This window comes from Linepithema humile, chromosome 4 (genome assembly GCF_040581485.1).
Source record: "Linepithema humile isolate Giens D197 chromosome 4, Lhum_UNIL_v1.0, whole genome shotgun sequence".
Classification (NCBI taxonomy): Eukaryota; Metazoa; Arthropoda; class Insecta; order Hymenoptera; family Formicidae; genus Linepithema; species Linepithema humile.
In genome coordinates, this window is record NC_090131.1 from 7,634,911 (window position 1) to 7,655,583 (window position 20,673).

The 20,673-nt window shown below is 48.8% G+C and overlaps 2 protein-coding genes across 7 annotated transcripts in view; one reads left to right on the plus strand and one right to left on the minus strand.

Annotated features, from left to right (window-relative positions):
- Positions 1–6: 6 nt before the first annotated feature.
- Mnn1 (menin 1) lies at positions 7–7,931 on the plus strand. Its single transcript, XM_012376456.2, has 4 exons — positions 7–875; positions 1,058–1,368; positions 1,436–1,575; positions 1,729–7,931. Exons 1-4 carry the CDS (start codon positions 314–316, stop codon positions 2,534–2,536), a joined length of 1,821 nt encoding a protein of 606 aa, XP_012231879.1. The 5' UTR covers positions 7–313; the 3' UTR covers positions 2,537–7,931.
- Positions 7,932–8,509: 578 nt separating this feature from the next.
- The window catches only part of LOC105677682 (signal-induced proliferation-associated 1-like protein 1), a 60,645-nt gene continuing 48,481 nt past the window's right edge, over positions 8,510–20,673 (minus strand). For 5 of the 6 annotated variants that reach the window (XM_067353752.1, XM_067353751.1, XM_012376450.2 and 2 more), the window contains 13 exons: positions 17,663–17,825; positions 16,870–17,352; positions 16,530–16,778; positions 15,879–16,274; positions 14,450–14,661; positions 13,445–13,686; positions 13,254–13,360; positions 12,828–13,062; positions 12,219–12,593; positions 11,793–12,059; positions 10,133–11,629; positions 9,723–9,926; positions 8,510–9,651 (listed from right to left, as the gene is read on the minus strand). In XM_067353752.1, the coding sequence (XP_067209853.1) occupies positions 9,399–9,651; positions 9,723–9,926; positions 10,133–11,629; positions 11,793–12,059; positions 12,219–12,593; positions 12,828–13,062; positions 13,254–13,360; positions 13,445–13,686; positions 14,450–14,661; positions 15,879–16,274; positions 16,530–16,778; positions 16,870–17,352; positions 17,663–17,816 (4,674 nt within the window). In that variant the 5' untranslated portion in view covers positions 17,817–17,825 and the 3' untranslated portion in view covers positions 8,510–9,398. The remainder of the gene's footprint in view (positions 9,652–9,722; positions 9,927–10,132; positions 11,630–11,792; positions 12,060–12,218; positions 12,594–12,827; positions 13,063–13,253; positions 13,361–13,444; positions 13,687–14,449; positions 14,662–15,878; positions 16,275–16,529; positions 16,779–16,869; positions 17,353–17,662; positions 17,826–20,673) is intronic. The other variant, XM_067353750.1, reaches the window with a different exon arrangement.

Genomic DNA, 20,673 nt, shown 5'->3' on the forward strand with positions numbered 1-20,673 from the left:
GCGAGAGAGGAGAGAGCGGCTTTTGTCGTGCGGAGATGCCGAGAGGATCCGCGCAGCAGCACGGGCAGCGTTTACTACTACCGTAGTGGAGTAGCGTGCGCGCGCGTTGTGGCCGACGAGTCGGCGGGCCCGACGTGGCCGCCCGTTGCGTATTTCCTTGCGTGATTTCTGTCAGAAGTCGTGCGTCGCGAGCCAAAGGTATGACGGGCCTCACTCGATCGTTGTAAATCGGCCAGCCGCCACCGTCGTTGCATCGAGTGCGTGCGTGCGTGCTGTCCAACTTCGCAGAAAGTTCGGCGGCTCGTCACACGACATGGCGGGCTTTCGTGACAGAGACAGAGCCCTGTTTCCCATCCGCAGCATCTCCGCGATCGTGCAGATCTTCAAGAATCAGCTGGAGAACAGCGCCGAGCCGGATCTCGCGCTGCTTTCGATCCTCGTCGGCGCCGTGGAGAACTCCCTCACGTGCAATCGCATCTTCACGTCGCAGGAGAACGTCTACGACGAGCCGAAGCTGCCGGCGGTCGAGTATCACATCGCCGAGGCGCTGTACACCAAGTTTCACGCGGTGATCAAGGGCGCCGTCGATCTCACTGTGTACGACACCAAGTACGCCACCAGGGAGCTCGTCAAGAAGGTGTCGGACGTGATATGGAACTCGCTCACCAGGAGTTATTACAAGGACCGGGCGCATCTGCAGAGCCTCTACAGTTACCTGACCGCCAATAAGCTGGACTGCTACGGAGTCGCCTTTGCCGTGGTGGCCGGCTGCCAGGTGCTGGGATTCAAGGATGTACATCTTGCCATGTCGGAGGATCACGCGTGGGTTGTATACGGAGAGGACGGAACGGAGACAACGGAGGTCACATGGCACGGTATGTTGTTCTTCATTCTTAGTGGAAAGAGAGAGAGAGAGAGACATCCTCTTGTCTTGTACAGAATCTTGAATTTTGAGAAGAAGAACTTTTGCCTTTTTTAACTTTGCAAAGATCTCAGAATTCTTACATACTAAATGTTTCCCTTCCGATTTTATTTTAAAAGACAAATTTACCACCAGGTAAAGGGAACGAAGACAAACGTGGACAACCTGTGGAGCCTGGTGTGGCATCTCGATCATGGTTGTACGTAAACGGCCAGGCTATGGTGTGCACTCGCGCTTTAGAAGTGGCTACCATAGTGTCGGCTATAAATCCTAGTCTGAATGCGACCACCGACGCCGCCGAAGTGGCTTTGCTGCAGCAGGAACTGCTGTGGCTGTTGTACGACTTGGGCCACCTCGCACGGTATCCCATGGCTCTCGGCAATTTGGCTGAATTGGAGGAGGCCGCTCCTACGCCGGGAAGACCGCCGCCAATAGATCTCTTCCAGGTTTGTCATCTGTGAAAATCGACAGTGCTGGGTCTTGACATTCACATTTATTCTCATGTGTCTGTAGGAGGCTGTAAGATCGGCGAGGAAATACTACGGCAATGCGCATGTCTACCCTTACACTTATCAAGGAGGATATCTGTATCGCCATGGCTCGCATGTGAACGCATTTGCATCGTGGGCCGATGCCGCCGATGTATTGCGGAAGTGAGTATCCGACGTGCAGTCTCTCTTTTTTCTTTTTACACACCGTCGACATGTTTGTCGCGATTGACGCGCACTTCAGACACGTCGGAGAGCGTGTCGAGTACCGCTGCTCTCATCGATATGCGGCGAGTAACGGAATTTTATGTGCGACAGATACGATTACTCGCGGGACGACGGGGAGATATACAAGGAATTGCTGGAGATCGCCAACGAGCTGATACCGCACGCGGTGCGCGTCGACGAGCGCCTATTGCGACAGCCACGGAGCTTCGCGTACCTGTTGAGATTCTACGACGGTATCTGCCAGTGGGAGGAGGGCGCCAACACCCCTGTGCTGCACATCGGCTGGGCCCGGCCGCTGGTGGGCACGATCTCCAAGTTCGACGCCAGCATACGCGCGCAGGTCGTCATCGAGTGCTACACGGACGCGAAGCAGAAGGAGGAGACGGCGCAGAAGAGAGAGACGAGTCCCGAGGAAACGCTGAACAACAACAACAACAATTACTGCAAGACCAAGGAGAGGGGCAACGCGGCGCGGGATCTGATCAAGAGTCTGGAGTCGAAGGTGCCCTCGAATTCCGCGTCGACGCATCCCAGCATTCAAGCCCTCACGGCGGCCTGCAGCGAGAAGATACTTAACAGAGATTACCTGCTGCAGGGCGGCGGCGAGCCGTTCGTCGCGCCGCCGGACGACTCCCTACCGCCGGCGCCCTCCACCTCCAAGGTCGAGAGCGTCGAGCCCGAGAGCGTGGAGACCGAGTCCGAGAGCGAGAGACCGAGGATAATACTGTACAGTCAGAAGATGAAGGGCCTGAAGGATCTGCTGCTGGCGGAGAAGCTCAACACCCATGCGATCTCGCTGCAGCTGACGGCGCAGAGCCAGGTGCAGATCGGCAAGAAGACGCGCGGCGGCGACGACGTGGGGGTCAGTCAGCGTCCGAAGAGGACGCGCCGGGAATAGTATAAGATCCTCGACCGACGTTTCGGTATAGTGAAGTATTGAAAAGTGCCACCGCTTCGGAGGGATTCGCTCTCCCCGCCGGGATCGGCGCCGGCACGTTCCGGCGCGGTTCGCGCGCAAAAGCAGCAGTCATTTTAAGGTATACACCGACCTCCTCGCTCTCCGGCGTTTTCCCCGGGGCGCGGTCGTGAATGAATTTGCGTGCCGTTTGATTTTCGAATGAAAAAAAAAGCCCTCCACGGTGCTCCTCCCGTTTTGCAACGACGCGCCGCGGGTCCTTGCGAGACAACGTTCTTACGTTACCGTCGGGGGATACATCGCCGTTAGATCTAGAGTATAAAGTAGGTGTGGAGAGAGAGAGAGAGAGAGAGAGAGAGAGAGAGAGAGAGAGAGAGAGAGAGAGAGAAAATTAGTAGAAAAGTACAAAAAAGTTTTCCCCTTTTTCTTTCCAAGTTGACGAGCGGGAGTCGCGCGCTTCCGTTGTCTCGCGACTCGAGTATCTTTATTTTCTTTTTTTGTCCCCCCTTTTTCTGTTTTGCGCGTGTAAATATCTCTTGATTCTTCCACAGTGCGTAGAGCTGTGACTTGCGGTATAAAGGGGGCGGTAAAGAGAATCGAATCTTGTACCTAATCTGTCTCCGGGGGAGGGGGGAGGGGGGGGGATAGACCAATGTCTCTTTTGGAGCGCAGTTATTTATTCTACGAATTGTACAATTCGTCGGCGCGCACGGGAGCCCGCCGCACGACCCTCGACATTACGTCTTTATTAATCTCTTGTTGCACTCTTATTTATTGATTCACGTTTTTTTTTTTCTATTTGAGCTATTGCACTGTATTGATAATTACGAATTGATCAAGTTATCGCCGTTAATGTTTTTTACACTTGGTAGTTGAGAGAATTCTTCTGTTAGAATTTACGCTTGTACGAATCTAGTAAGGGAAAACACATTCCACTCCGCATGTGGTGCAAACTAATTTAAGTTCTTACCTTAAGGTATTTTAAGCATAAAATTCTCGCTTATTTTTATAACTATTTATTTTCGAAGTAATTGTAAGTATATCTATTTGTAAGACATCTCTACTTTACTGTTTGCCAATAGGGGCGGAATGAGCGTTACGTCATCTTTTCATCCTACGAAATCTTGAACCATCCGCGAGCGCGAGATGATATTCGCGCGCGTTTTACCGCGAACAGGACCGCACGCAATCACAAATCGCGTGTCACTTCGTCGAGTCGTGCATAATCTCTCTTCCTTTTTTTTTAGCGTAGGAGCGCGTTCAATTTGTCCGAGAATTGAGGACTGTCCGCTTTTTACTCGCGTGCACTTCGAGATTTCGCATTTGTTTGATATCATTGTCCGACCTTTTTAATCTGTGATGCCCGAACTACACCGAAGGATGATCCTGCTTGTGGCTCATCCGAGCGAGTAATGTAGACGGCCGAAAATCATACTGAAGTTAGTTTTCAATCGTACCAACCCAAAAAATTTCTAATTTGTGCCTAAATTCAAGTGGAAGATTGTTTCACATAAATGTGAAGAGATTATGTTATATAAATAGTGTGTCAAACGTGTACAAAATATACATATATTACAAATAAAAATAAGCAGCATCTTCTGTCGGACAGAATAACATTTCGGGATACCTTAAATCGGATGAAAGTTTGTTTTACAGATTAGGTACTGAAATTATTACCGGTCTTAAAGTCAATGATACCAATATAACAACACTAAAATTGTACCTACAGTGTAGACGGGCGAAAGTAGTCGGATGAGCCACAAAGCAGGTGTATCATCATCCGGTGTAGTTCGGGCATTATGAAAAGAGAAATGAAATAAAAATAATAGAACGAGCGATTCTTTCAGTCACCGACACTCGCGTTGCTGACTTAATTAACGCACGCGTCGAGCTAGTAGTCATGCTTCTTCGTTTATTAGTCGCTTTCAATCGGGCGTACCTGCCTCCTGCAATTCACACACACGCGATTTTTAATTAATATAATAATACTCTCCCGTTTGTCTCGGATTTTCGCAGATGACAAATATATCCGTCACCTGTCCACAGTACGTAAAACAAAAAAAAAAAAAGAAAAAAAATAATAAACTCGCCGCGCCTGTTCAGCCGCGCGGTCGTGGCACTTTGACGACGTTTTGAAGGGGGGGATTTGTTGTAGAGAGTATGATGTTGTTGACAGGAATGAAAATATAAATAGTCCGAGCTGATCGACGATAACTTAATAATGAAGGGCGCTATCTTACTGTGATGCTGAATATATACTATATTATATATATATTATATATATAAAACAAAGTATATATATAATTATACGATTTAATAACCGTAGCTGATAACGAGCGGCAGCGCTGCAGGAACGCGATTCCGCGCGCCGCCAACTAATTAAACGACCGTAGTATTAACGTTAATCGAGGAACATGGAATACCGATATCGCAATGACAGTCCGTCGTCGCCTGTTGGCGAGCGCACACCAAAATTCACGCAAGATTCTTCTGCGGAACGACACACATTGTACATCGACGATCGTTTGCGTTAAAGGACATTTCCGTTACCGCTCCTTCTTTTCCACAACAATTGTATCGTATCGTTGCATTGTTCGGGCCGCCATCCTCTCGACACGTACCGCGTCCTGGCGTCTCTCCGGGACGGAAGAGCCAACGGATTTGCGCGCGTTAGGATTCAGGAATGAGAAATCTTGAGCAGATGAGAGAAAAAAAAAAAAAAAAAAAAAAAAATGAGCCTCCAAGCTTTCACGAAATCGAGATTACGGTACTTTTGCGGTGGTTATCCTTGGTTCTCTTTTTTTTTTTTTTTTTTTTTTGCACACGTGCACACATATGTATACATACGTACGACGTTGTACTCAGTATTCTTTCCTTGTCCACGATAAAGGAGCGTTAAAGACTACAGGGATTATAATGTGCATAATGGTAGGGATAGTAGGTGAAGATATGGTGCATCAGAACAGTATTTTTGTATTTTAAACGAGGAGGAACGCGCCCTCCGATCAACATATTATCGGTGATGTTTGCGAGCGTGGGAAATCAGAATGCAACACTCGCTGGAAACGTCTCGACGGCGAACCGGCGGTAATCGGCGGACTTATCGTGAAGCATTATACTTTTCGTAGACTTTTACCGAGGGGAGAGGGGGGGGGGGGGGGGGAGGATGTATGTCCACCGGGAGAAAACGCGGCCATGTGTGCGGATCATCGATCGTACGTACCGGGCAGATCTTGCGTGCGTGAGTGAAACGAATGGCGACTCCGAGGGACCGAAAATGACGATGACGAAACTCGAGAGATAAGATCGCCATGCGAGATCCATCACCTGTTTGCCAGTCACGTTTTTCTTGCCTTCGTTCGTGAACGATTGCTCGGAATTACGAAATACGCAGGTATTTCGTTCCTCATCGCAGCGAGTTTTAATGATTTCGTCTTTTCGACGACTGAAATTAGTGTTTTTTATTAGAGGAACTTGCGACGCTTTAAAAAATTTGCGATTAATTCATTTTATGATCTACGATTAAGTTGAAAAATATATTCGTGAAACCTTGAGTACCAAAAGTTCAATTTTTACTGTTTAATCATTTTCGCAGTTATAAATTTTCCACAAAATTGTGAAGAAGTTAAAGTTGTTCGAATTTTGTTTTAAAATTTGATACGCTGAAGTGGAATACCTTGTTGGAATGAAAGAAGCTACACGGAGGATCGAAGAAAATCTCCGTCTTTGTCCGTCTTTCTCAAGCTGTGCCCTTCTTACTTCCAGTTCAACATATTATCACGAATAGAGAATAGCGTCATAGACTTCTCTCTTCTTTTTCCCCAGAATGTGACTTTTGAGTCTTGCCTTGCTTTTCATCGCGGAGAGACAGCTGTAATAGTCGGCCGACTTGCAGGATTACTTTATTCTAGGATGTATTTTAACATATTAATTTAGCGACACTTGTACGAACTGGTATTGTTCGTATAAATTTCCATTGTTATCGTTGTACTTGAATTTTATCCGAAGCAATCCGAAGTATCGTGCAAACCATTTTCGTCTCCCGACGTAAGAGCCGTCGCCCTTGATGCAATCCATCCTTGTATCTTTATTTATCCTTGTGTGCCATAAAATCTGCCCGTTGAAACGTGAATGATTCACAGTCCGCGCGTCGACACGTGCTAGCTACGCCGTTAAGTTTCCTCAACGCTTTGTAGGATCGACCAATTTTTTTGTCATGCGCAACTCATTCCGCTTGTCGCTTTCCTCGATGCCGGCGCGCATCGGACGTCCAACGCGAAACAGAATCCGAATATCGTTCAACCGCAAGAACTTGCCCGTTGCTTTTCGTGCGCAGGAATGGCGCACGTTCGAGCTCGCGTCGCGACGAAGCTTCTCGAACAGCGCGAGCATCCGAAAGATGTTGCGAGGATGCCTCCGAATTTCGTATCCCGGATGTTTTTAAAACGCCTGCGGACGATCGTTCGGGATTTGCCTCCACGCGGATTTCCAACTCGCAAGAAAAATGCAGTCAGAAATGCCGAGGACATTCCTCTTCTCGGACACGTTTCTTCTGTTTTCGCTCGACTCATCGCGCTTCATTGCGTTTCCATGACAGATGGATGATGCGACGGTCTCGCTGGTTGAAGAACTCTCGCAACGAACGATCCATTACGAATTCGAATTTCCGCGTGGTCGATGATGTTTGAGCCTCATCAAAGCGGCTCTCCGACACGCGTGAATTTTTTCTCTTCGTTACGTTTTTTCGCGTTCGTAAAGTGCGTCGCGTTTCCTTTTTGAGATTTATTCACGTTGACGAATGATTCATCCGGAACTTTGTAATGGAGACACACTTCCATTCGGGGCATGTTAAATTAGGGATATAATAGAAAAAAAAAAAAACCGCTACTAGAGTAAAACTAAGTCCGAGTGTTTAAACAGTCTACGAGTAATTACATTTGCTAAGCATAATTTCTCGTGTACTTAAGCGAACGAAAAAAATAAAAAAATAAAAATAAAACCGACGAGCAAGTCTCGGTGGCGTAAGCGTTACACAAAGAGCTGTGTAAAATATTACTTCACAGTGTTTCGATTATAAGCAGTCAAATATTCTCTCGCATAATCACTTTCCTCTCAAGAAAGCGCAATAATCGGCGTCCACCCGGGGCCGTGAATATACATAGATCTAGAGATTAGAAGCGAACTAAATATAGATTACGCATTTAAACGCATAAATAAATAGACCGTGAGATACGGAGAATCGACATGACGCTCGCAAGTATGGAGTAATATTTTGCTTGTCTCTGATTACACCGACTATACGATAATTGTCGAGATCGACTGTCCGAATATACCGGGCGGTGTGTGAGAGGGAGAGAGAGAGAGAGAGAGAGAGAGAGAGAGAGAGAGAGAGAAAAAAAGATGAAGGAAGGGGAAAAAACAGGGCCAGTGTCCTTCCGCTCGCGCCGCGGAAGGATAAACGACGTGACAGCGTTACCGTCGAGTCGCGAGATCGCGCGGCAGCGAGCCGTAGCTTCTTTTTATCTATAAATGGTACCGAAACGCATAATCCGATCCTTCGTAAACCGGCTGGATAAGTCCGGCGTGTAGAAACCTAATCGCTGCCGCGGACGCGCGATGCGGCGGTGAGCGAGCGTTTCCGTGTGGTCTGGAACGGAAGAGAATGTAACCGCAGCTAATTGTTAAACTGACAGAACAGTGAGACAGACAGATCTTAAGGCATCATGGAAATGTCTTGTTTTTTTCTGTGGATTACAATATACTATTTTATTCTAAAACCGCTGGCGATATTCAATTCGATCCCCGCCCTATCCGCTCCTTGCTGTGCAATTTATTGTAAAAATGAATTTCCCTTCCAGTTCAATGGAAACTTGTCGAGTATCGACGAGAATTCATTTTTACACGTAATCAATTATCCTTTTTTTTTTTTGCGAACGAGAGTCGTTGAAGTACATATTATTAAAGTACATATTTCTTTTTATTGATTGACACTTACAGCTTTCAATGAAGGTCGCTTCCGTATATTACGTCGGAATTATGCTTTGTCACTTGCTACAAAGAAGGAATTCCTAGCAGAGAACGCCTTCCGCCTTCAACGCGTGCGACGTTTCAAAATTATACTCTAGACGATTAATATAAAAGGCGTAATAAATTACAGAGTTAATGTAATCCTTAGATTCTAGTAATATTTGGTCATTTGGTCGCTTTTTGTAAAATTAAACAACATTGATATCGTTCAATGTGCACGCCGCTTCCTTAAGACGGACGCGCACTAAATTACTCCATCGAATGATTGAAATACTTTTTGTTGTCAACGTACGAGTCCTCGGACGGAGGAGACAGTACGATGGTAACTTATATTTTACTTAATTCAAATAATCTAACGATTCTATATAATACAAGTTGCCGAAGGCCACGCCGAGAGCCACGCGGGCGGTACATCGTATTTTCGTTTGCGGCATTTTCTGCAGCCCATCGTCGCTTCCGGCTGTCTCCGATCGCGATCTAACATCTACGTGTTCAAGTGTGAAGGTCACGTTATAATACTGCACTTACAAAGATCGTGCTGCGATCCGAGCGATCGAGGGAACGGAACGCGGACGAGGTAAATGCAATCGACTCGACGATTGAATAAAGATAACCGATTTGATTCGTTTTATTTAAACACTGATAACGCAAGCCCTGCGCTCTACGCAAATAATTTCTACCACACCGATAAGAGAGTATAATTTACTTACGTTCTCTTTTTTTCCCTCGGCGATTCCATCGCTCGAAATTAATCTCTGGACAATTTCTAACTTGCTAAGAATTCATTCCTTATACAGCTATTTTACATTGTTATTGATTATTGATGCTCTATCGTCTGAAAGAACCACTCCGTGAAACGTCGCAGTTGCTGCGCGGCCGCGTGATTCTCATCCTTCAGACGACGGTTTTCGTCTTCCAAGGAGAGCCGCATACTCTCGGACTCCTGCAAACGTCGATTCTCATCGCGCAATCGACGCACTTCGTCCTCCAACGAAAGTCGCAGGCGCGTCTCCCTCGCCATTCTCAGTTCGAGAGTGGACAGATGAGACTGCAAGTCCGAGACGGAATTCCTGCAATTCAAACGTTCTTGTTAATCGATCGGTCGCGGCGAATTGTGCTTTACATCGCGTCGAGTACTCACGCGTTCGCGTTGCATCCATCGATGAGCCTGTCGTCGGACCATTCTTGAGGGTGCTGCTGCTTCGTCGATCTGTTGGAATTCTCGTGTTGATTCTTCCAGCAGTCTACATTCGCGTCGTTGTGATTTTTCGTGTCTTTGATCGGCGTTAGATTGCTGTGCGGTTTCGAGAGCGGATGAAGCGGTTTCGTCACACGCGGCGATAACCTAAAAAGAATCGTTTTGTCAAAATTGTTATCGAGTTGATTAAAAATTATCCAGCTGTCGTTTATGATACACAACATTCTGCTTGTAAATTCACCCTCGAATTAAGAATTGTACCAATTGGTAAATTTTTCCATCGATCATTCATTTGTAATATAAAATTCTGTTAACACGCTTATTGAAAATCAAGTTTGCACATTTTTCCGTACCTCTCCTCTTTCGACAATTTATTTTCACTCGGCGCCGGGCTCGAGGCGGTGCTCGCGTTGGAGATCACCGTGGCTGGCCTGGCCATCGTGAGGATCACTTCCGATCCGTTGTTACCATTTTCCTGCCCGTTCGCGGGCAACACGCTCAAAGTAGACGCGCTGTTGCCGCACAGATTTTCCCTGGACCTGCATCTGTTCTGGATCTCCAGCATGTTGTTGTTCATTTTGTTCGAATTTTGATTCGGGCTCATCACGCTGTTCACGAGATTGTTATTAATAATTTGGTTGTCGTCGGCAATGTAGTCGGGATTGATGAGTCTCATGAGGTCCTCCTGGAGCGTGCTGGACGTCAGATTCGCCGAGTTTCGATGCGCCGAGTTCCTCATGCCGGGCTTCGGCCGCGGACTCTGATTCCTGGAGCTGCCGCTGGACGGCGTGCGATTGCCGCCGCGATGCTTGTTCGCTCGTCGCAGCCTGGGCGACACGCTGCCCGAGCCGTTCGACAGCTCGTCCTCGCTGGGCAGCGCGGCCACTTCCGGACCGCTGACGTCCGATATTCGCACTTCCGGCGGCAGACTCGTCGGGAAGTCCTTCGACTGACGGTACTCGACGTTCACCTTGTGCGGCACCGGTCGCTCCGACATGCTGGTCTTCAGACAGGTGACCTTTTCGCCCACTTTGAAGTCGTGCGGCATCTCGTACTTCATAGAGTCGCGATTGTGCTCGACAGCGTCGTTGCCGTGCTTCCTCTCGACGTTATTGCCGTGCTGACACTCCATCTCGTACTTGGCCAGGTCCGCGTCGTACTTGCTGTTTCTCCTCTCGTAGATGTCCTCCGAGTACTCGTAGCCGATCCTCTTCTCGTGCGCTCGCACATCGTGCTCGTACTTGCCCGCCGACCGCTCAATCTTTTCCTCCTGCAGCTCGTACTTTGAGTTTCGGTCCGGTTTCGTGGGCGTCTCGTAATCGTGCTTGCCGGGCTGCTCGTACTCGTATCTGCCGATGTTGTTGTTGCTGCCCGACTTGGGCAAGCTGTAAACGGCGTTGTGCGCCAACGGCAGCGAATTCGACGCGGTGAGCTTCTGATGGCCGCCGTGATGCTGCGCGTCGTTCTTGTGCAGCTCCCGCTGAGAGGCGTACAGATTCTCCTGCTTGATCTCGTACCGCTCCTTCTGCATCTTCACGTAACTCGTCGTCACGTGATCCTGGCCGCGGTGCGCGTTCTCCAATTGCCGCTGGTAATTCTCGTGACGCGCGTTCTCCTGGATCACCTTCGACGACACGTAATTGCTCTCCTTCGTGTAATGCTCGTGATTGTGCTCGCGATGCTTCGAGCTCTCCGCCAGTTGCTTCGCGCTGACGTAATGCGACTTGTCCTTCTTCTGGCCGGACTTGCTGGGCGTCACGGCTTGGTAATTCTGTCGCGCCGGTAACGGCGGCGGCGTGCCGTCCGCGCGATGATTGCCGTCCTGATCCGGCGGCTCTAGAAGCTCATACCTGAAACAATAAGCACTTTACTTCCTCCTTATTTCCTTTATCGAGCCACATTAATTCGATACAACAGTGATTGATGCGATATCACGGCCAGCTTCGCACGTTCAACGATCGACAGTCCGAAAAGGACGTTTAATGTGTCGATTATCGACTGTTAATCACTCACCAACGATCATCGGCACTACTGTGTCCGCTACTGCTGCTAGTCATTGTGCCCTCCAACGGAAACCGCGGATCGTTGAACGATCTAGAGCTGGATCCAGTACCATACCCGGAGCTGTTGCTCGACCGCGGCGGGCTGAACGACCGATCGTATCGCCGTTGATGCGACATCGCCGTCTGCTGGCTCGGTGCGTTATCCGCGCTCGTCACATTCTCGTAATCCCCCTCGTAATTATTCGACAGGTAATGGCAGTTCTGCAACGCGCAGCCTCTGTCGTGTGGAAAAAAAGAGGATCGAGTGTAAATTTGATTTATTTTCTCACTCGAACCGAAAGTTGAAATTTGAAGCGATGCAAAAAATCTCTCATCTTTATTCGACTCTGTTTATAAAATGATTCGTGGAAAGAAGAGATGATTCGGGATGCCGTACCTTCGCGGATTTCCGTCATTCGTCGGCGGCACCACGGTGACGGTGACCTGGGCGCTGGTCTTCAGCAAATCGACCATCTGATCGTGGCTCAAGGTCGACACGGCCACCTTGCAAATCTCGACCAGCCTGGAGGCCTGCCGCAGGCCCGCCTGCCACGACAGGCCCATACTTTCGACCTGCGTCACAACGCCGTCCGGCTGAACGTGGAAGCCCAACTGTCCGAGGCTGTTCCTCTTCAGCGACAGCTCCGAGGCGGGCGCGCCTTGAGTTACGGCGCGCAGCCGAGCCACAATTTCCATTAACTCGTCCCTCTCGCCGTAATCGCCGCGTACGTGTATGGTAATGCACTCGCCTTGATGATGATACAATCTTAAACTGGAACGCGGTGCAAAGGCAAAAATGTTAAACCGCAATTAATCCTTCGATTTCCGATCGCTTCCCGAAGCGTTCTCACGATCGTGAATAATGCAATAAGCGGCGGTTGTGTTTAACGAGCGACTTTGAGGAGATATTATTGCGATTAAAAAGGTAAGGACTCTTATTAGCGTTAAAATATCAAAACTTTGAGATAACTGATTAATTCGACATTTCAAAAAGCAGAATAATTACCTATTCGTCTGAGCGTGCCATCCGAGCACGCTGATACACGGAGTGACGAACACCACCTGCCTGGAGTGTTCCTCGATCAGCACAATGGTGTCTATGCTTATACCTAAGTAGCAGTCTGTGTTCTGATTGCTGTCCTCGAGTATGACTTGCCAGCAAATCGCGCCGCGTTGGGACGCGTCGCAGGAAAGTCTCGGTCGTATCGCTGCCTTTTTCTTGCTGCTGAAGGAGAGCATCGCTGTTTCGAGAGAAAAAAAAAAGAACAATAAGAATAGCATTGCATTTAAATAAATTCATGATTTAACATTCCTCAATTATACAAGAATTAATATATTTAATGAAGGATTTAGTTGAAAAACGGAACTGCTTCATCAAAATATATTTGAATATTCTTACAATTGAAAATGAATCGCTAAAAGCGTTACGTACAGAACTTCTGGCCGGTGTCGACGACTGTGGTGGTGGCGTAATTCGTCGCCAGGTCCTTTAAATACTCCTGTCTCGTCCTCGTGGCCATCGTGGCGAATTTTTCCGACCTGCAGAAAGGTGTATATTCAGCGCGGTTAAATTTATCGGCGCGTGAAACCGAAAAAGGCAGGAGGACGTGCGCGGTTTTATACCTGTGAGCCGCATTTTCGGCATTTATAACCTTGGCCAGAATAAAGTCCGCGAAAGCCTTTCCCTTCGCGAATGTAGCACCCTGCGGGACAGGTGGCCCGAAAATCGGCACCTCCTTGCTCCTGGACACCGCCACGCTGTACTGCGTGTTGTCGGTGCAGGGATTTACGGCCCGCACGATGATAAATACGTGCTGGAACTGCGAGCGTATCCTTCGCGGGCTGAATGGCAGTGCGCCGGGTTCCTGAAAAACGCGCGACAAGACCCTTTTTGTCAACACAAGCGAGCGAATCTATTTATACAAAATATTTAATTGTGTTACATAAAGCACTTTTAATTGACAAAGTGATGCGAGTAAATCACTTCTGACGTAACTGCACTCAAAAAAATGATCTTGCAATAATAGCTAAAATTTTTTAGGTGTAAAAAATTAACTAAAATAGATAAATGATTAGCAACTGTTGTGATATTGCATATGTAATTACTTAGTCAGTTTAGATGACAGAAACAGAATATATATCTGTATTGTTTGTGAACTTTAAAAAGAAAGTTTCTCTAAAGCGCCTAAAAATTAATCTATATAAGATCAATCACGTGTTAGATCATGCAATGAATAACATTTAGCAATGGTACCTAAATTTTTCAGAAGCTATTGCTAGAACATTACTGTTATAAATTCTATATGTGACAAACAATGTTTTCACAGATACGAAAAATAGCGATACATTCTTGTTGCAATATCTAGAAATCTAACTACATCAGCGAAATATTTTTTTGAGTGTGCGCGCGCGCGACGCGCGTAATTCCGATCCGGTTGCAAAATTAAATATTCAATAAAGTGAATCATTCAAGAGACGCGGCTGACGACGGCTCTCGATGAGCAAGCGAATAATGAATTCAGCAAGAGAGGTCGTGCGTCACATCTCGGGCGAATCGCCGCGCGATTCGTCATTGCACGACCGCGTAGTCGTCGCGCGGCTTTTAATTCACGAACGGCGAAACTGTACCTGAAAAACTATCGTCACGATGTCGTTTCCGATGTGCCTCTTTCTCAGCAGCTGTTGCCGGTTGTTAGGCGTGAAGGGTAGCATGGTGGACACGTGAAAGGTGACTTCCGCTGCGCGATGGGTCGCCGCTACCGCGTGCGTACCCGTCGAGTCGGTTCTGGTGTCCAGTCCGGCCTTGTAGCCCTCGAATCCTCGCAGTCTTATTCTTTGGCCTGTCATGGAAACATGCAATTATCTCAATTGCCCGGCGATGAATCGCCGTTCGCTTCGATACGCGTCTTCGTCGGAGCGCATTCGTATTTGCACGCCGTGCCGTCAATTTCGCTTTGTACGATTGTATTATTAGAAACGCATTTATCGAGAAGAGTGCATATTTTCTCGAGGAAAATAAAGAAAATATCGACAAATTTCCATTTCTCGTTCCGACAACGTCTCTGAAAGGAACATTTTTCCCGGAAAACATTGTAAAAAGGATACTTTCTATTACACTAGTTAAATCTGCGCTTGAAAAATGTTACAAATCTCTTCAAACCATTTTCTGCTTTTAGGATTACGCGCCGTTGATAATAGCGTCCACAAATTAAGACGAGATAATCATCGGCTTGCGGAAGTCGCGCGAAACGCAACGCGGCGCGACGCTCGGGGGAAAAAAAAAACAGGGCGCACGTTTCTCTTTTAGAAAGTGACAGTTGCCGTTAATATCGGGATAACTAAGGCGATGGTAAACACAGTGATTCGCAACGGGTCCACACGCAACAACCGCGAAATAGCGCGTTCGCGAACGATTAGCGTTACGCGATACATTAGGTGGAATCATTCCGGAGCACTGAATCGGTTAACTGCCGATAAAGCGGTTCGCACTGTCCGCGAAGCGGACCGGCGAATAATAACGGTAACACCGTGTGCGAATCGCACTTCCGACTGTTTTATTCGCGTTATTTACGAGAAAATCGTTTTATCGACTTCCGACGGGAATTTTCCGACTCACCAAGCTTCATTAACTCGCTCGTTTATGCGCGTATCGCGAAAACTTTCTCGCGGAGATATGTGCTTATGCATTTCCTAACAAACAACGTTAGCAGAAGTGAAAACAATCCTGACGGAAAAGAATTATTTTTAATAATGTTTTATATGGATAATAATGAAGGAATGCTAGAAAGCAGGATTATTTATGCTGAAGTAAAAGCGGGGAACAAAAGGAGATCCTGCGCTTTATAAATATTCCAATAAATTTATATTGTTTGCAAAGTATTCGTTTCGTATTTTAATATGTGTATTCATATTTCAATCAGGTACGAACGGAATCGTAATATACAATTTACTTTCTTCGAAAGTATATAATTCTTTCTCTCTTTAATTATAGAAACTACTTTATTCGCATTAATAAATCCTGATTATTTCCTCAAATTTTGCAAAGAAAGCGACATACCGATGGTGTCCAGGAACTCGAGGAAGGCCGGGCCGGCGTGCTGATTGTTGTACATCTCCTCCTCGGTCCTTTGGCCGGATCGGCAATACAGAACGCCGACCTTGTATCGGTTGGACAATCCCTGCTCGTCCAATCTAGCCAGCGCCTCCTCGGCGGCGGTTGTGCCGAGCCTCAGACAGCCCAGCTGGACTTCCGGCGCGACCAGCTCCAGCAGCTCCCTCGTGGGCGGTCGTCCTTGCGGCCTGATGCCGAGGGCCTCCTCCGGCACGGTGCCGCGCAGCGTCAGCAATTCCGACGTGCGGACGACCACGCGGTACTGATTGACGTCCTTGCGGATGCTGATGGCCACCGGTCCCAGCTGCTCGTCCATACCGAACCAGTTCTGATGCTCTCGTCCTGCGACAGGATATTTCGTTTTCTTTACGCCGCGAAGCACTTTAAGCGAACGGCGGAACTCGTCGCAAGCTTTTGTATCGAATCTCTGCTAACAATCATTTTCTTTTCAATTATTATTTAATCATTCCTTTTTGCTTCCATTTACTGAAATAAAAGTTGGTTCGAAAAATTTAATTTGCAGCGTGCGATGTCCCTTCCGCAAAAGTCCTCCGCGTAACGCGACACAAAAGATTCGCGCAACTGTCGCTCGCTCACCGAGAAAGTATCGCCGGTAATAGTGCGCCCCCTCGTCGACGCTCTCGATGGGCAAGGATCGCTTCTGCAGCGGACAGGTGTGCTTCCACAGCGTCTCGCCGGGCGGCGGCTCCAGGACGGAGACGCCGTACGACAACGACGGTCTATGAATCCCGCTGCCCTGGGAGCAGCGAGTGAGACCGACCTCGCGCTCCCCCTCGCCGCCGATCTCGTTGCGGAAGAAGGGACACGGCTCCAGCAGGTCGTTACCTGAAACCGGAAAAGGTGAAACTGGTCAAAGCCCTGTGAAGAAACGCCGCGCGGCGATTGTTTCGCGTCCTTTCCTCTTCGCGAGGCGTACCTTTCCCGTCGCCGACGTCGTCTTCGGGAGTCTCGTCCGGCGTCGAGGCTCTCAGGGTGCTGGCGGCGGACGCGCCGGTGGCCGTGTTTCGCCTCCTGGCCAGGAGAATCCCGCGGAGCTTCGCGGCGTAGCCGAGATTCGCCGTCAACGACTGACAGTCGTAGTGGGCGAACGCGCGTCTCCGATGCCGCTCCTCCACGTCGGCCGACACCACCGGGCTCGGGCAGGCGTCCTCCATCGTCCGCGGCGGCTTGCCGCCCCACAGTCTGTTCAGCTTCAGCCGCAGCTTCGGACTGGAACCGGCGCCGGTCGGACCGCAGACCTCGTCGACGTCGAGCGGCTGCCCGGGCCCGTCCGGCTGATGAACGCGGCGCAGATAGTCGCCGGGGATGATGCCGCGTTGCTCCGGCGGCCGGAAGTCCTGCAGCATGGCGAAGAAGTTCTCGCCGGCCGTAATGGACTGCGCCACTACGTCGATGCTTCCTGCGGCGGATTAATTAAAAAAAAAAAATGCGTTTACAATAAACTCCTGGAGTGAACAATTTGACGAAGGGAACGAATCCTAAGAAAATGTTGAACGCAGAAAGTTGAGATCAACATCGAAACTGTTGTTCCGATTACAAAATTATGCGAAAAAAAGTAAATTGTTTTGTATACAATTACTTTCCGAATTCGATTCTAATTCAATCTCGAGCAAATAATTTTCATTGTTGCCTCGTGAGAGCAGCGTTATAATGTAGATCTCGCCGGTTCTTCTTTAAAAACGAACGGGAAAAGTTCTATTCTCTCGTACCGTGAGATCCATACTCCCTCCGAAGAGGCGTCTCCGGCAGCCGGGACGCAGGATCCGGACTGTGCGGAAGCTCCAAGCTGGAGTTGGACCTGTGCAGGGCCAATCCGCGGCCCACACGGCTCAACCGGTCGTTGATCGGCAGACTCGCGATCATCTCTTCATTCTGTTGACAGAAAAAAAAAAAATTGCAAAGGTGAGAATCGCACAACGAGAATGTGCAATTTATAAATTGAAACACTACGCTGCTCGGAAGAACCATCGATTCGTGAAATTTCTTTTAATCGGCAAGCACATTCCTCGGCCGTTCACGTTTATTCGAAAGCAAGAAGCTGGATAGTTGAACTTAGGCCGCGGCTTGAGTTGAGATAAACTTAAGTGTCTCTAAACAAGCGCAAACTAGGACGGCTAATTAGAATCATCGAGTCTTTCGCAGTTGCGCATCTCCCCGCTTGGCTACATAAACGCGTGCGATAAATGCGCGCGCGCACACACACGCGCATACATAGTTGCACATGTACAAGCGAGATATATACTCGAGGGTTCTACATATTCGCGCAACGAGTTCATTCATCCTGCGGAGTAGCTCTCGTGCCGTTGGCGACTTTTTTCCTGTCCTTCCCTCTTAATTAAATTGGCCCTTAATTACGATAGCAAGGCCGACGAGACGACGTGAAAGCAAAGAGTAGAGATAGGATAGATTAAAAGTTGCGGGGAAACGCTGGTCTTTGCTCGTCTCTCTCTCTCTCTCTCTCTTTCTTTCTCTCTCTCGCATTGCCGCTGTTACTACGATAGGTTCAAAAAGTAAATCGCGCTTTTCATGCTTTCTTGTCGCTAATAATATTAAATATAACAAAATTACTGTAGAACAATTTTTCCCCGCCGCTTTAATCCGCACTAAGTAATTTTTGTTGTCGTGTTTCGCGAGAATAACACGGAACGCAATAAAGATTAATTATCTCACGTTAAAATTTCTCCCACCTCGCGTTTGAAAAATTTCATTTATTCGAAGCATTGTTTTCTTTTCCAACGCTTAGGCCTCGTTAAACTTCAACTTCACTTCGTTCGTCGCCGCACATTTATCTTCCCTCCCAGTCGTTTGTTTATCCGCGTGGATTTCTTCCGCGCAAATTTATATAAAGCGTCTTTAAATTATATTGCCGGCTTGAGAAAAATTGAACAAGGTGAATTTCACCACCACGCCGTCCAGTTGAACTCTCCGAGGGGAGGTCACGATCACCGCGGGCCCCCGCTTCTGGTTGGTATTCGGACTGGCGCCGTCTGGTTCTCTCTCCTCTCTTCCGCAGGAGGGAGCGTTAATTAGTCCCGTTCCAGATCCTCGTGCGAAGTGCGCAGCGTTTCATTGTCGGCGGCGGCGGCGGCGGCGGCGGCGATGCGGTGCCGCGCGCACGCACTACGCAATGCGGGAGAGAATCGGCGCAGAGCGCACCTGCCGATCGGCGTGAAATTAACGGTGTGCGCGCGCTGTTCGCCAAATGTCCTCCCGGAATGAATGCCCGTCACTCGCGATTGCCAACCCCGTCGCAGCCTTGCGTGTCCGGCGACCGCTAATACCGTATTATTTTAACGACACACGCCGCATCCGGGAACAATGCACGCGCGCCACGTGTCCGGCGGCGACTGCTGACGGGTTCGAGAGATCGGGTCGCGTTACTCAACTCCGGCGAATGTTCGCGGTGCAGAAACGATATCCAGATTTCTAATGTAGGACAGACTCGAGGAGCGAAGCGGTCTCGTCTTCGGGACGCGTCGCTTTCTTATTAATCATTTTAAATTCTTTTTTCGATCACCACGTCAATGAACTTCGAAGTTGAAACGTATTCAACAAAGTAGGATGTCTGCGACAATTAACAGGAGAGTCAAAATGTGAATAAAACTGCAATGGAAAATAAAAAGTGCACTCACAATCAGATAATGGTGATAAATTTCATTAACATTTCAGTGGCTTCCTTTCCAGCAATTGCGGACATCCCACTTTCCTTTCGTTATTACCCTAATCGCGTATGAAAAGATACGGTCGTGTTGCTCAACGCCGCGTGTGCGTGCATCCGCTGCACCACGGCTCGCCTCGCATCAGATACCGCTCGCGCACAATGCGCCGCGTTATTCGGCTTCACGCGCGATCGACATGCCGAACTTCGCCCCCTCGGCTCGGAATGGAGCGACGAGTGACGACGCGTCGCGAAAAACGGGAGCTCGGGCGCCGGTGGTATTCGGCGCGAGGAGCAGCTCGGGTGGTTCATCGGGGAACGTCGACGGGCCCGTTGCATTCCGCGCATTCCGCGCGTCCCCCCGCTACGACCGCTCGCTCGCTCGCTCGCTCGCTCGCTTCTCGCCGCCGTAGTTTCGTATGCACCGGATGCGCGGATAGCGACCCGACGTCCGCCTAGCCGGAGAATGCACGCACGCCTCTCGCATATTAAATCTTCGACCATTATCGCGATGTCAAATCGAAACTTCGGAGGTGGCTCTCGTCGCTCTGCTGATATCTTTATAATTTTACACCCACCGCCTTCCGCTTTCCAAAGAAATAGTGAACGCCGACTCCGCTTGTCGATCTACTTCGCGCTTTTAACGCTAATCATTACGTATTCGAGCGGAAATTTACCTTTCGCATTCTTCTCAAAATGTATTCCGCGCCTCTCCGAGCGAGAAGCTTGCGGGCGGTAAATTTGTAAAATACTAGATTCGCGCCACCTCCCGCCGCACTTACGTGCGCACTTACGTGCCCGGCGAGCGTGCGTGGGTGAGAATGCATCGTGCGCGATACCACGCAGAGAACAAGTAGCCGCGACCTGCATAATGCGGGTCTCTATCTCAAGGCAGCGCGCAGCAGTGTCTCGTGTCTGTTTCACGCGTGAAACTGCGTCTAACACGGGGCACCAATCGCGCCTCTCCGAGGCTCTTTCGCAGAGAGGATCTTTTCGCTCTCGCACGGCGTCTCGCCGCGTATTATCGGTGTGTTCTGAGCGGGCATTGTTGTGCGCGCAATC

Excerpts from the sequence above, each read along its gene's own strand:
- Mnn1 (XM_012376456.2), top strand. The coding sequence starts at position 314 with ATGGCGGGCTTTCGTGACAGAGACAGAGCCCTGTTTCCCATCCGCAGC. Across the intron at positions 876-1,057 it reads AACGGAGGTCACATGGCACG|GTAAAGGGAACGAAGACAAA; the intron begins GTATGTTGTTCT and ends ATTTACCACCAG. Across the intron at positions 1,576-1,728 it reads GCCGCCGATGTATTGCGGAA|ATACGATTACTCGCGGGACG; the intron begins GTGAGTATCCGA and ends TATGTGCGACAG.